We start from the raw sequence: 12,500 nt of genomic DNA on the forward strand, positions 1-12,500 counted from the left end.
CGTGCCGACAGGTTACAGCCTGCGTGGAAGCATCTCTTTTCTTCCTAAGAACAAGCAGCAGCTGCACCGGCGTTACAGCGCCGCTTTGAATGGCAGTTGTCCCGTCCTTGATAAGGTTCGTACGAGTGTGCGTTGTATGCAAATGGATGGGACAGAGGGAGAAGGACAAACAAAAAGGCGGTGTGAGAAGGCCGGACGTTCTTACCCAGCTCGTCCCGGAGGTTGGCCAGCTCCTGCGACAGCTCCTTCTTCTGCTTCAGGGTCTCCTCACGCTGCAGAGAGAAGAAGACTGACATGAGCTCCTGTGGCACGGCGAAGCTGTCAGTTCATAACTGTTTAAATCTAACGAAAGCTGAGTCAGACCGTCAGACAGGAAACACTCAGCTGTGCTAATGCAGCCCTGCTCACAAACACCTTCACCGCAGAGCAGCTGGGCTCAGATGGGCAGGATGTCCTTCACTGTGAGCGTGTGCTCAGGCGACCCACAACAAATATTAAAATACAGACTGTTGTCACACATGAAGGACGCCCGCGGGCTGCCTTAGCGCCAAAGCGCCTCCAGCATCACCTCATGAGGAAACAGTTGCCAAACGCCTTCGCAGCAGCGCGGTCGGACGCCAGGCTCGCGGCACGAGTCGTTTTTATGGTTCGTGTTTTGGATGCAACTCTGATTTAACTCAACAAATATTTCTCTATTAATAAAGACGTGAATAGAAGGAGCGGCTCAGGAATTCTCTTTTGTTTTCCTGTGGACGGCTCAGGCTGTTGCTGCTGCCACCATAGCTTTCTTCCACACTCACTGATCATTTTTGTCCAAAGAAGGGAAAATCAAAGTTACAGACGGCCTGAAGTCTCACAACACTGCCCCACACACACACACACACACACACACACACACACACTCCTGATGGAGCAGTGTGAGGGGTGGAGCAGCAGCAGGACGTCTGCAGCTGTGCTGCTGCCTGTAAACACACGCAGCATAAAGACCATCTGCTGCATGCGTGTCAGCGACGTGAGGAAACAGAGGCAACGAAAGCAGGCGAGGAACAGCAACAAACTCAGACGTCGGTCACGTTTCTAAACGATCCGGCTGAAAGCAGCGGACGACTCGAGCGGACAAAGAATGTGGAAGATGAGGCGACCCGCTCGGTTTCCAACCCCGGCTCTGACACAGCGCAGCGACGAGCTGTGGAAACAAACACACACCTTGCGTTTCTTCTTGCGGCGATGAGAGGGGATCCTGTCCGGTTTGGCGTGGGCTCTGCTGAGCTCGCCGTGGGCTCTGCTGAGCTCGCCGTGGGCTCTGCTCTCCGCCGCCCCCATCTCTCAGTAACCACAGACGCCCTCATACAAAGCTGCCACGCTGCTCTCCGTCCGGCGTCCTTCCTCTCCCTCTGTCACAAACTACTACAGAGCAAACTCTCTGCCCTCCCCCTCTGCTCCTCCCACACTCTACCTGTCCACCACAGACCTCCTCCCCCCTCCATCTGTTTCTCCTCCTCCCGTCTGATGGAGGAATGCGAGTTATTTCTGCACCGCCCTCCTCTTTTCATATCTTTAATCTTATCTGCCTTTCTCTCCTGCTCTATCAGTCGTTAACTCACCGGACCGGAGCATCGGCGTTTAAATCACGCCTCTCTTTGTCTTCAGCTTCACATTTTTCCTCCGTATAAACTTTGCGTTACATTTATCTGGGAGTTTCCCGCAGAGCTGGGACATATTTTAAAAACCATGAAGCTCTAAAGAAAGACTAATTAGTCCAGTTTCAGTGGCTATAAAACCGATTCTGGTTTCTACAGCAGCCGACATGAAACGCACTCAGTGCACAAAGACCAAAACACTTACGCTCGGGAGGTTTTAGCACAGACTGTATAAAAAGATGGCAACGTGAAAATGCCTTAGACCTGCACGGCCAGCAGGGGGCGACTCTTCTGTGCTTTAAGCCTGTGACTGAAGTTTGTAGCCTCAGTCTGACCCGGTGTCATAGAGACGCCCGTGTGACGGCCATGACATCTTTTATATACAGTCTGTGTCTTTTATCAGACCCCACAAACCGTCCACACACAGACGGTTCCTCCTGGCGTCACAATAAAAGCCCATCGCACCATGTGACCGAACGAGGATTTTAAAAACTAATATTTTGACATTTTAAAATAAAAACACAATAAAAATCTGTCAAACAGCAGCGACGCAAAAGAAGCTTCTAACAGAGTTAGTTAGACCCCGCCCCCCCGGCTTCAGTCGGGAGTCTAGTTTTGTTTACCGTCAGTAACCGTGGATGGCGTGCTTTCACACACACGCTTTTCCAGTGCAGCTCAAACGGCTCCGCCTCCCCCCGCGGCGTGGGGGGGGGGCTTGGCGTTAAGTGCTCTGTTTATATTCAGCAGTCACCTTTCAAGTGTGCAGGCAGATAAGATAGTGCCGGCATTCATGCTTCAGATAACAAACACACAGCTTCAGGGCTTCAGCTGCAGCTGCTGCATTCCTGCTCCTCCCCCTCCTCCACCCATGACTCCCCCTTTCACCAGCACCTCCCATCTAATCAATATCCCAGGCAGACAGGAGCCCGGAGCAGTTTATGCTCCAACACAAAAATCTGACGGGGTTATGTAAGCGCGCTCTCGTTCGTGTGCAGGTTTTCCTGCTGATAACAGGTTTTATGAGCCGCTCGCTCCGCAGACACTCCAGGCCAACAACAGCTTCAGCTTGAAACTTTAGGACAGCTGTGCTTCATCAGGCCGAGCTCTCGGATCAGTGCAACAGTACAGTCAAGTTAGAAAATGTACAGGCGAGGAAAACAAGCAGAGCTACGAGCGCCTCTCGACCCCCCGGGTGTCTAATTAACGGCATTAGTGCTCGGCTCCCGAACACAACACGGCCGCACAGAGAACAACAAAGGTTCAACACAAAGAGTCACGACAGCGAGCAGAGACATGAAGGCCTCTGTAGGCTGCGCTCGGCCGTCTGCAAACACACAGTGTTTACTGAACACACCGTCCACATCCTGGACTCTGACGGACGCATCCTGGAGCTGGTCTGAGCCAATCAGCAGCCTTCATGTATGAGTTGTCTAGTTTTAATGTTTTATTTGGGAACAGAATGGTGTGTATGTGCAAGTTTGGTGATGGAGTTTTTATTATGAATGAATGATGAATTGTTATGAATTATTATGTCTATTTTTTATGTTTAAGGACAACAGATGGAAATTAGCCTTCGGCTATAATCTGGCATGTTTACATTCATGTAATTTTTTTTTTTTACATGTATGTTCATTAACATGCACTGTCCTAAATAAATAAATAAAATAAATCCTCGCAGACACTCACAGAATCCTTCAGGGTGAAGACTTTGTAACACGAACACAGACATTTGCACCGTTTATGTAAAAGTTTCACGTTTTCCTCAATTCGTGCATCAGCGTCCACCAACATCAACGCGTACCAGGAAGTAATGGTTAAAAGGCGTGGGCGTGGCTGCTGTGTGTGGATGACAGGACAGCTGAAACGGGACGACGGCTCTTTATTTTACTACTGAACGGAAACAGGAATAAATGATCGTTTCTCCTGTTTCGATTTTTACGGTGCTGTGAAGCCACGTTGGACAGCGACGTCACCTGTGAGCGCCGAGCGGCAGGAGACGAGGCTCGCCGAGACTCAGAGGCAACACTGAAATGTTTAATAACCGCCTTCAGCGCGTCTGCGTTCAGGGGTCAGTGACATCACTGCTGCACGCATCTCAAACTGGAATCATTCAGTCATGATTATATTTTTATTGGCTGACACGCCGACTCCGAGTCCTCTGAGGGGGTTTGCATGCTTGGACGTGCGCGGTGTGATCGGGACCGAAGGAAGTTCAGCATCCACTCCATACCTCAGCCTGAGGCAAGCACTGCACTTACAACAGGCGCGCACACACGCACGCACACACACACACACACACACACACACACACACACACACACACACCAGCAGGAGCGTGTGAGCAGGATCTTTCCATTGCATCATGTGCTGTTCTTAATGACAGCTGGGCGTGGCGAGTCTCTCCCTGCTGCCTCCTTCTAAAAACAGCCATTGCTCCGCCCCCTCCTCCTCCTCTGCGAGTATCTCCAGCAGCACCTTAAATATCAGCAGGGCGACGTCACCGCTCGCTGCTGAGTGACCTGTAATTACAGGCTGTGACGCCCTGCTCTGCCCGAGGCGAGGGACGGGATGGGCCGTTCACCTCGTGAAGCCACGCTGCGCTCACATGTGCAAACACATCCACGCAGCAGGACCCGCCCCCATCACACGAGGCGCTAAAGCCCCCTCCTGACCTGAAACACGCTAACGAGTCCGTTACCTGTGTGACACCTGCATGCAAATATTCCTGTGGTGCCTTTGAAGAGCTCGAAGAGAATCTGACGCCTCATAACAAAATCACAGCCTCGCTTCAGCTGTGCTGCAGTTAACAAATCAAAGAGTGCGCACAGTTAAAAGACGCCATCAGCTCTTCAGACTTTCACAAACGACATCACCGCCAGTAACATGTGACAGGAAACAAGTCCTGTCCTTCTAAAGCCCCCTTTGTTCTGAGTGCTTCCAGAAGCCTGACGAGGGGCAGCGCTCTCCAACTGTGAGCATGCAGTGTCGTAAAGAAACAACCGCAGCAGTTCCTGCAGCGTCCAGCAGAGGCAGCAGTGAGTCAGTCTCAAACAAACAGTTTGGTCTGTGAGGACCACGTCGCCCTCTGCTACGCTGTGCGGGGGATAAACTGCTTCATAACTGATGCATGTGGGTTTGTTGAGGTCTAAACCGACCAGCAGGTGGCGTCACTGCTGTGTAAATGCAGGTGTGACTGTACCTCCGTGAAGAGATGCTGGATGACTGTAGCCAGAGCCTCCACTCTTTTGTTCCCTTGCACGAGCAGCTTCCTCAGCTGAGCGATGGCCTGGTTCTTCTTCTCTGCCTGCTCTTTGCTCTGGTTCTGTTTGATGCCGTTCGTCCCGTCCGACGCCACCGCGCCTCCATGGCTGCCAGCTCTGGACGCGCCCTGAAGGCGAGACCCGGCTCTGGGGCCGGATCGTGGCCCGGTTCTCGCTTTCAAACCGAGAGTCGAGGGTCCGGCGGTTCCTGACGTGGCAGTATTGGTGGCGTTAGTGGCAGGCACTGGAGGAACTGGTGCCACTGGTGCGTTAGCATTCACGTCATCTGGTATCTACACAAACGGGAGGAAAACAGTGAGATTACAAACACGCTAACAACACGCTAACAACACGTTCACTGGTTCTAGAGTCAAACGCAGCTCATCGTGCGAGAGGACGAGGAGTGGTCTCAGCTGCTGATGCGTCAAACAGAAGCAACCCTGACGCCGCTGCTCGTGTCACACGTACCAGGTCGGGCGGAGGCAGCTGCAGGTTCTGGTTGTTTCCTCCGGTGGATGCTGCCGTCTGCGAGCTGCTGCCGGTGTGCGATGGCGTTTTCCCCGGCACCTCCCGCGGCTTGTTGTTTTTATCCACTGCAAGAGAGCGACGACCTCTTAGTGTGCGGGCGGCGGGTGCGACATTCAGCATGGTGTCCACACACGGACGCACAAACACTGCTCGCACTCAAGTTACACACACAGCAGGCTGACGACAATCACACACACAGAAACACACACGCCCTGCTGCTGAAACCAATGCATCATGGGAGAGTGTGTGTGTGTGTGTGTGTGTGTGTGTGTGGATGTGCATTAAGGGCTGCATTACAAGACCAAAGCAATTAGAGCGAGCGATCGACACTCGTCTGCTCTCAGCGCGCTCGCTCTCCTTCCCTCTCTGACTGCAGATGAAGCTTCTGTGCGAGATGCCCGACGCCTCGCCACTATTCAGTGAGAGCGATCGGCCGACAGGTGTTTTCTGTAGCGACTCATCTGAACATCTGGATCTCTCACACGTCAAACTTTGAAAGCCCGTCAGGTCTGCGCTGACAGGCCCTGACAGCACTTCCTTAAAGATGCTGCCCTCTGGTGGCAGCCTCTGAGCAGGGCATCGCTGAAGTCAGCTGGACCGTCACCAGAACAGATCCGGCGTTCAATCTCAGACTCCGGCCTCTCGGCGAGTCGTTTCAGCTCCGCCTCATAGCGGAGGCGAGCACACCTCCCACGTGACAAACACAGCTCCTGTTTTTCAGCGTTGGCGGAGCAGAAGGTTTAATCGCTGTGTGCAGGCACATCTGCTTCACTGACACACAGATGTTTATGCTACAGGTAACCTCAGGTGGAACTGTGCCACCTGCACAAACCAGCGCCTGCCGACCAATCACGACCTCGATCTAACGGCGAGGTCACAGAGTCAGAGGGTTCACACAAGAAAGGCCGTCTGAATCTTTGCCTTTCAATAAAAATAAAAATATATAAATTATTAAGAGAGACTTGATTTTTTCCTCTGAGCTGTAAGAACTTTGTAGCCTGGTGCTGTTTTACTTTATTAATCATTTCAGAGTAATGCCGTTGCTTTAGAGTGAGGCTAGTCGGCTGTAAATGGCCTGTATTTGTAAAGCGCTTTACACAATCACAGGAATATGACCAAACGAGGATGAACTCAAACTGTACAAAGTCCCCGAAGGGTGCGCACACACACACACACACACGCACACACACACACACACACACACACACGCGCGCACACACACACACACACACACACACACACACACACACACGCGCACACACACAGTGTGTTTAGCCTCTCCTTACTTTAAACAGTGCAGTATATAACCAAGTTTTTTTCTATAGCAACTGCTCGATACTGCAGTGTAACAGGAGAAAAGTCCTGAGACGCTGATGCATGCATCCTGCAGACATTCCTGAGGACTTTGCTGTTTCATGTGGCTCGTGTGTGGTGACCTGTGCGAGTGCTGCGGTGAGGGGTTTGTACCTGGAGTGTGCTGTGCGAGTGCTGCGGTGAGGGGTTTGTACCTGGAGTGTGCCGGGCAGGCATGCAGAGCCGCTGAGCCCAGACTGAGAGAGAAACCACACGGTTAGCATGCACATCACAGACACCGAGCACAGCGACGAGCCCTGCTGAGTCACGAGAATCCGCTGCGAACACGCAGCGAACAAATGCACTTTCTGCACCCCGAATTCAATTTGAGTGTCTGAAACGCTGCGACGCTGTAAACTGTAGAAGCTCACACTCGAGCGTCACGTCAGCCTCATTATCTGTGAGTCTCGTGAGCCCTCAGCAGGGCGGTCTGTTTATGAAGAACAGTCAGAGAAGCAGCGCAGGGATGAAGCTCAGGAGCAGGAATAAAAGGGATGTGTGGGAGGAGCGGAGGCTTCGGGCCGAGCTGTGAAAATCCACCAACAGTCGTCTTCACTCTGAAGTAATCAGAGTACAGCGCTGACGGTCAAAGTTCCTGCATGTGCCCTCTGCAGAGCCCAAAGTCTAATTATCAGCAGGTCACAGAGCAGATCTGGTCCATCTTTAATGAGCCGCCTCAACTGAGCGTGTGCGGGACGACGAAGGATACCAACTGCAACCATCCTTATTCCGATGTAATCAGATTACTCTGAGGCAAAAACACCAGGTGCTGAGAGGTTGAACTCTGAATGAAACCAGCTTCCCTTCAAAGTCAACACATGATCCAACAAGTGCACGCACACCTGTTACCATGGAAACAACCGTGCAGAGCGTGTCACGAGGTGCACGCGTCCACCATCTGATATATTTACATCCAAATTAGACCCCCTGGTTTCCTAGCAACAACTTTCATATTTGTCCCACTCCATCGCCCCGAGGATGTAAAAGCAGGCTGATGACATCACCACGCACGCACGCACGCACGCACGCACGCACGCACGCACTAAATGTTCGAATGTAAAAACGTGCGTTATGAATAAACTCAAACTGAACGATCATCGCTGCTCACACTGCTGCACGCTGGTCAACGTCAGCACCACAGAGGCTGCTGGACATTCAGGACATCACGACGACTCCTCTTCAGAGAGGAGGAGTCGTCGTGCACTGAGACAGGACCACAGCAGCTCTTTACTCTCAGCGTTTTCCTCAGGCTCTGTAATGAACGTGGCACAAAGCTCGATGCCTTTGCTTGTTATTCCCGCTCATTCGGAAGGTCAGCTCAGTCCTGCAGCTCTGTGCGGCTCCACAGAGCTGAGGAGGAGGAGGAAGAGACTGTCAAATCACCTCTTCATCACACACTCCCACCCTCTGGTTAGCCAGAGGAGCAGAGTCTGCCAGAAATACATTAAATGCTGCAGGAGGCCCTCTCAGCCCACAGACAGGACCAAGCTGCTCAAACACGTCTCAGCAATAATAATTTATTATTAATGCTTTTCAGGTTTCATCGTTTTTCATCTCCTAACAGAAACACAAAAATTAACGTTTCCAATCAAACTGCACGACTGAGTCCAAGCAGACTCTTCATCGGCCACTTGTGTGCCGCGGCCTGAAACGAGCCTGACAACATCCTCTCACATCCTCGTCTGCCGCCACATCTGGGAAACCAGCGGCCTCTGCATCGGATTAAGGCTCGCACGAGCGGCCGGCCTCAGCTGAACCGCTGTGCGGCGTACACGGGCGCGCGCTCGCTGACTAAAGCCTGCTCTGACCTACATTTTGGGGCAGAGCAGCAGGGAAGTGGGTCTGTGGAGCTCAGACTGAAAACACGCTGCCGCCAAACACGTGCCGCCGAGCTCAGATGGATGGTCAGAGAGGCGGAGCCCAATATTTACAGAAGGACATGAACATGGGCCAAACCGCACGATCCACATTAATGCCAACAATCAGAGACGATGAAGGGATTAACGACCCGTCGAGCCAAAGCACACAGCACAGACGAGTACGCAGAGTAAGCCTGACGAGACTCTCAGGAACCCACGACAAGCCGAGCAGTCAAACTTCAGAAACGTGCGCCAGCTTCTTCACACCGAGCAAAAACAACCAACCAGGGCTCACCTCTCCTGAGCCTGAGTGGACCGGCCCACAGGTGATGTGAAATAATCACATCCTAACATAAAAACTGCTCCTTCACACGAAACATCTCCGACGAGCTAGCTGCTCTCAAACCGCTGATGATGGGCTCTGATATTTAGAACTTTGCTGCTTTGAGCGTGGTTTACACACACCCACGGTAACCACGGTAACCCCCCCATAAAAAAAGCCTATTGTCAGACTTAAACTAAATGTGCCTGAATTCTACACAGGACCACAGAAACACTGCTGGACTACAGACTGTATGCAGGAGATGGACCCAAACACTGCTTCCTCACCACCAGGGGGCGCCACAGGTCCCACCGTTACTCATCCAATCCCAAAGAGGATCCGTGTCTCCACCTAGAATTAAACCTGCGACCTTTCGCTTTCTACAAAGGGACGTGAAAACTACGACAGAGCACAAACTCATCAGGTCAACTGAGGTCACCGAGCAAAGAAGCTGGGAACTGTTCCCAAACCACAGGAGTCGCCCCCTGCTGGACACGAAAAACAACCTCTTTGGTTCAATATAAAATATCCACATCTGGAGGTGGAAGCTGTGTATTTGGGACATTATTCCTAAGATGCACATTACTGCAGCACCTCCACTCTCACCTCCACCCAGCTAACAGCCGCTCATGTACTGAGTTCTCCACCGATTCCACCGAACACTGTGCACCCGCACCACAGCCTGCACATCTGCACTTGCATTTTTAGGGCTAACAGCTCATCCAACAAAGTCTTCCTGGTGTTTTTTGACTTTGTGCATGTTTAAAGTTTGTGCATGTGACGCATCAGAGGCTGAACCAGCTTCACTGTCGCGTTCACGTATTCAGCTCGACGTCTCTCGTGGTCAGTCGAGGTACAGAGCTGAACGACACCGAGCGCTGCTAGCATGAATGCTGACGGTTATTCGCAGCATCATCAGGGATTTTTGCTTTTATGCAGCACGGACTTGAAAAGCTCCCCTGCTGCACGGACACACAGACCCTGGCAGCGTGCAGCTCCTCTTCAGAAAAGGAGGCACATTAAGAGCGAGCGCAGGCTCTGCTGCAGCCTGCACAAACACAGTGCAGCCTTTTAATGGCTGAATAAGTAAAAGCCAGATGTGTCCTGGGCTATTTCGGGTTTGTGTGTGAATCACGTGGCCGTGCCCCGTCAGGCGTGGGTATCGGGGCTAAAAGGAGCCACGGCTATTCATCACGCCATGCCGCAACGCTGGAACTGAAAGCTCCGCACGCACAGCCGTGTGCGACTGCAGCTGCAAGCCGAGCTGAAAGCCTCCACAGGAGGAGACACGGAGGCAACAATGGCTGCCGACGCCGTGCAGGAACACAGGAGGGGCTGAGGAGGGAGGAGGGGGTGAAGTGGCCTTTGAGGCTGATCTGCCATCACACGAGTAAAGATTAGAGCTTCACACAAAGACAGGAGAGGAGGAGGAGGAGGAGGAGGAAGAGGAGGAGGGGGGTGAAAATGAGTTTTATTTTGAAAGGCAAACAGTTACAGAGATGGGGCTTTTATTTTGGGTGGCTGCAGGATTAAAGCAGCTCATTAGCTCCTCTGTTTGGGTGTGGTGGCTCCAGCCCCACCCTGCCATGTGCATCTATGGTGGATGAAGGAAGGTGTGTGGAGCACATGGAGGGATGTAAGCAGCTAACGGGGTGAAGCTGCTGATGGAGGTGGATGTGGGGAGGACACGGGGGACGGAGACTGATCCAGACCTGCGTGGAAGACCACGGTGTTCTTCCTGCATCCCGACAGCAGCTGGAGGTTTCGGAAAAGTCCTTTAGCCGTCAGCTTCACGTGGAAGTTGGACAGCGACAGTCTGGGAGACCACAACATGGTTCGGTGCGAGGCGCCTCCGTCGGACTCAGTCCTTTTCTGCACTTTGAGTTCTTCTCCTCGTCTCAACGTGTCCTGAGCGGCAGGTCACACTGACCCACTTCTTCTTTAGCGGACGGGAGGAAATCCTCCTTTTCTTTAAATTTCAAAAACAAAAAATCCTCCAAAAACAGAATCTGGTTACTGCTGCTGGGATTTGTAGCCTGCATCTGCGTGAAAGCCACGAGGAAAAACAAGACGCCGCATTTTAAAATCAGATCCTGCGCTCGGTCCAGGGACGAGGACGCACGCTAAGCCGCCATCCGGCCTTCATCAAAGCCACAGAGCCGCCGCCGCGACACGAACACATGAAATAAAAGGAGTGAAGCAGAGCGGCTCCTGCACCGCAGCCAGCACGGGAAGAAAATGGCGCCAAAAATAGCAGCGAGCTTCACCGTCGCCGAGGTCACGGCGAATCAACCACGGATGGAGAGAGAGAGAGAAACGGGCGAGATACTCGTGCATGTGTGTGAGAGAGAGAGCGAGCGTATCCTGGTGACGATTACTCCTCAGCTGCTGAGCACACGGCGATGCCCCCCCATCACCACAGAGGCGTGTCACCAGAATGTACACACAAACAAAGACAAGCATCCACACACACACACACACACACAGGGGGGGAGGGATGCTGCGGGAGGAGGAGGGGAGGAGGAGGAGGAGTCAGCGGGTCTGAATAATCCCTCCTCCCTCATGACTCCTCTGGTCTCTGTCGTGCCACACATGAACCTCGTCGAGGTCAGACGTGATGACAGAAGAAACACTGTGGAGACCCCACACACACACGTATTTATATCCTTGTGGGGACATCTCATTACCCGAACCATAACTGTAACCATGACAATAAAACCACAGTTTGAGGCTCAAAAATGCCTTCAATGCTGTGGGGACCAGGATTTTGGTCCCCACAAAGATGTTAATACCCGTCCACACCCACACACACACACACACACACACACACACACACACACGCCATATTGGCGCCTTTCAGACACTTTGTGAAAGGCGTCTTTGTTTTAGCCAAATCTGTCTGAGCGTTTCCTAAACGACCGAAAGAAGCTGAAGATGTGAAGAACGTGACGGAGAACTTGAACTTGAGGAACAAAGAGGACACGACACACTTCTGAATGTCAACAGCTGAATCATCAGACCGCCGTTTGTCCTTTGCTCCTGTGAGCGCGCTCAGAACCTGCAGCTGGGTTAAACTGCGCTGATGCTCACGCCTGACCCAGGTTAGTGAACACAGAGGAAGCCGGCTCAGAGGAAACTCAGGTCCCCACAAAAACCACCGACGGCGAAAACTAAAACCAAGCAGCCATGTTCCCTGAGAGCCTCTCTGCTCACTATTGAATCCACTTTTATTTAGTTTGCATCCAAGTGTGGACGCCGCCATCAGCTGACAGACAGGCTGAGGTTATTTAACAGATCCTGACACACAGCTGTGAACTTTCTCCAACATCTGGTTTACCTCCACTCACACAGATTACAGGACGCCCACCTCCTAAAAATCACCTGTGCACATTTTCATTCACAGGCGTGTTTGACAGATTTCATCTTTGTGCAGAGTGAGTGCGCACAACATGTGGCTGGTTGACAAACTGCAAACCAGCCATAAAACCTTACAGCCCCGAAACATCAGTGCTCCTCTAACGGCACGAGACAGACCAGC

General features: G+C 52.2%; 1 protein-coding gene across 7 annotated transcripts in view; it reads right to left on the reverse strand.

The window, feature by feature from the left end:
• The window catches only part of LOC309707952 (uncharacterized protein), a 58,300-nt gene that overhangs the window by 8,958 nt on the left and 36,842 nt on the right, over positions 1–12,500 (reverse strand). For all 7 annotated transcript variants that reach the window (XM_082535566.1, XM_082535569.1, XM_082535568.1 and 4 more), the window contains 3 exons: positions 5,369–5,493; positions 4,840–5,193; positions 206–272 (listed from right to left, as the gene is read on the reverse strand). In XM_082535566.1, coding sequence (XP_082391692.1) covers positions 206–272; positions 4,840–5,193; positions 5,369–5,493 — 546 coding nt within the window. The remainder of the gene's footprint in view (positions 1–205; positions 273–4,839; positions 5,194–5,368; positions 5,494–12,500) is intronic.

Source organism: Aulonocara stuartgranti, assembly GCF_965226115.1.
Source record: "Aulonocara stuartgranti genome assembly, chromosome: 6".
Taxonomy (NCBI): domain Eukaryota; kingdom Metazoa; phylum Chordata; class Actinopteri; order Cichliformes; family Cichlidae; genus Aulonocara; species Aulonocara stuartgranti.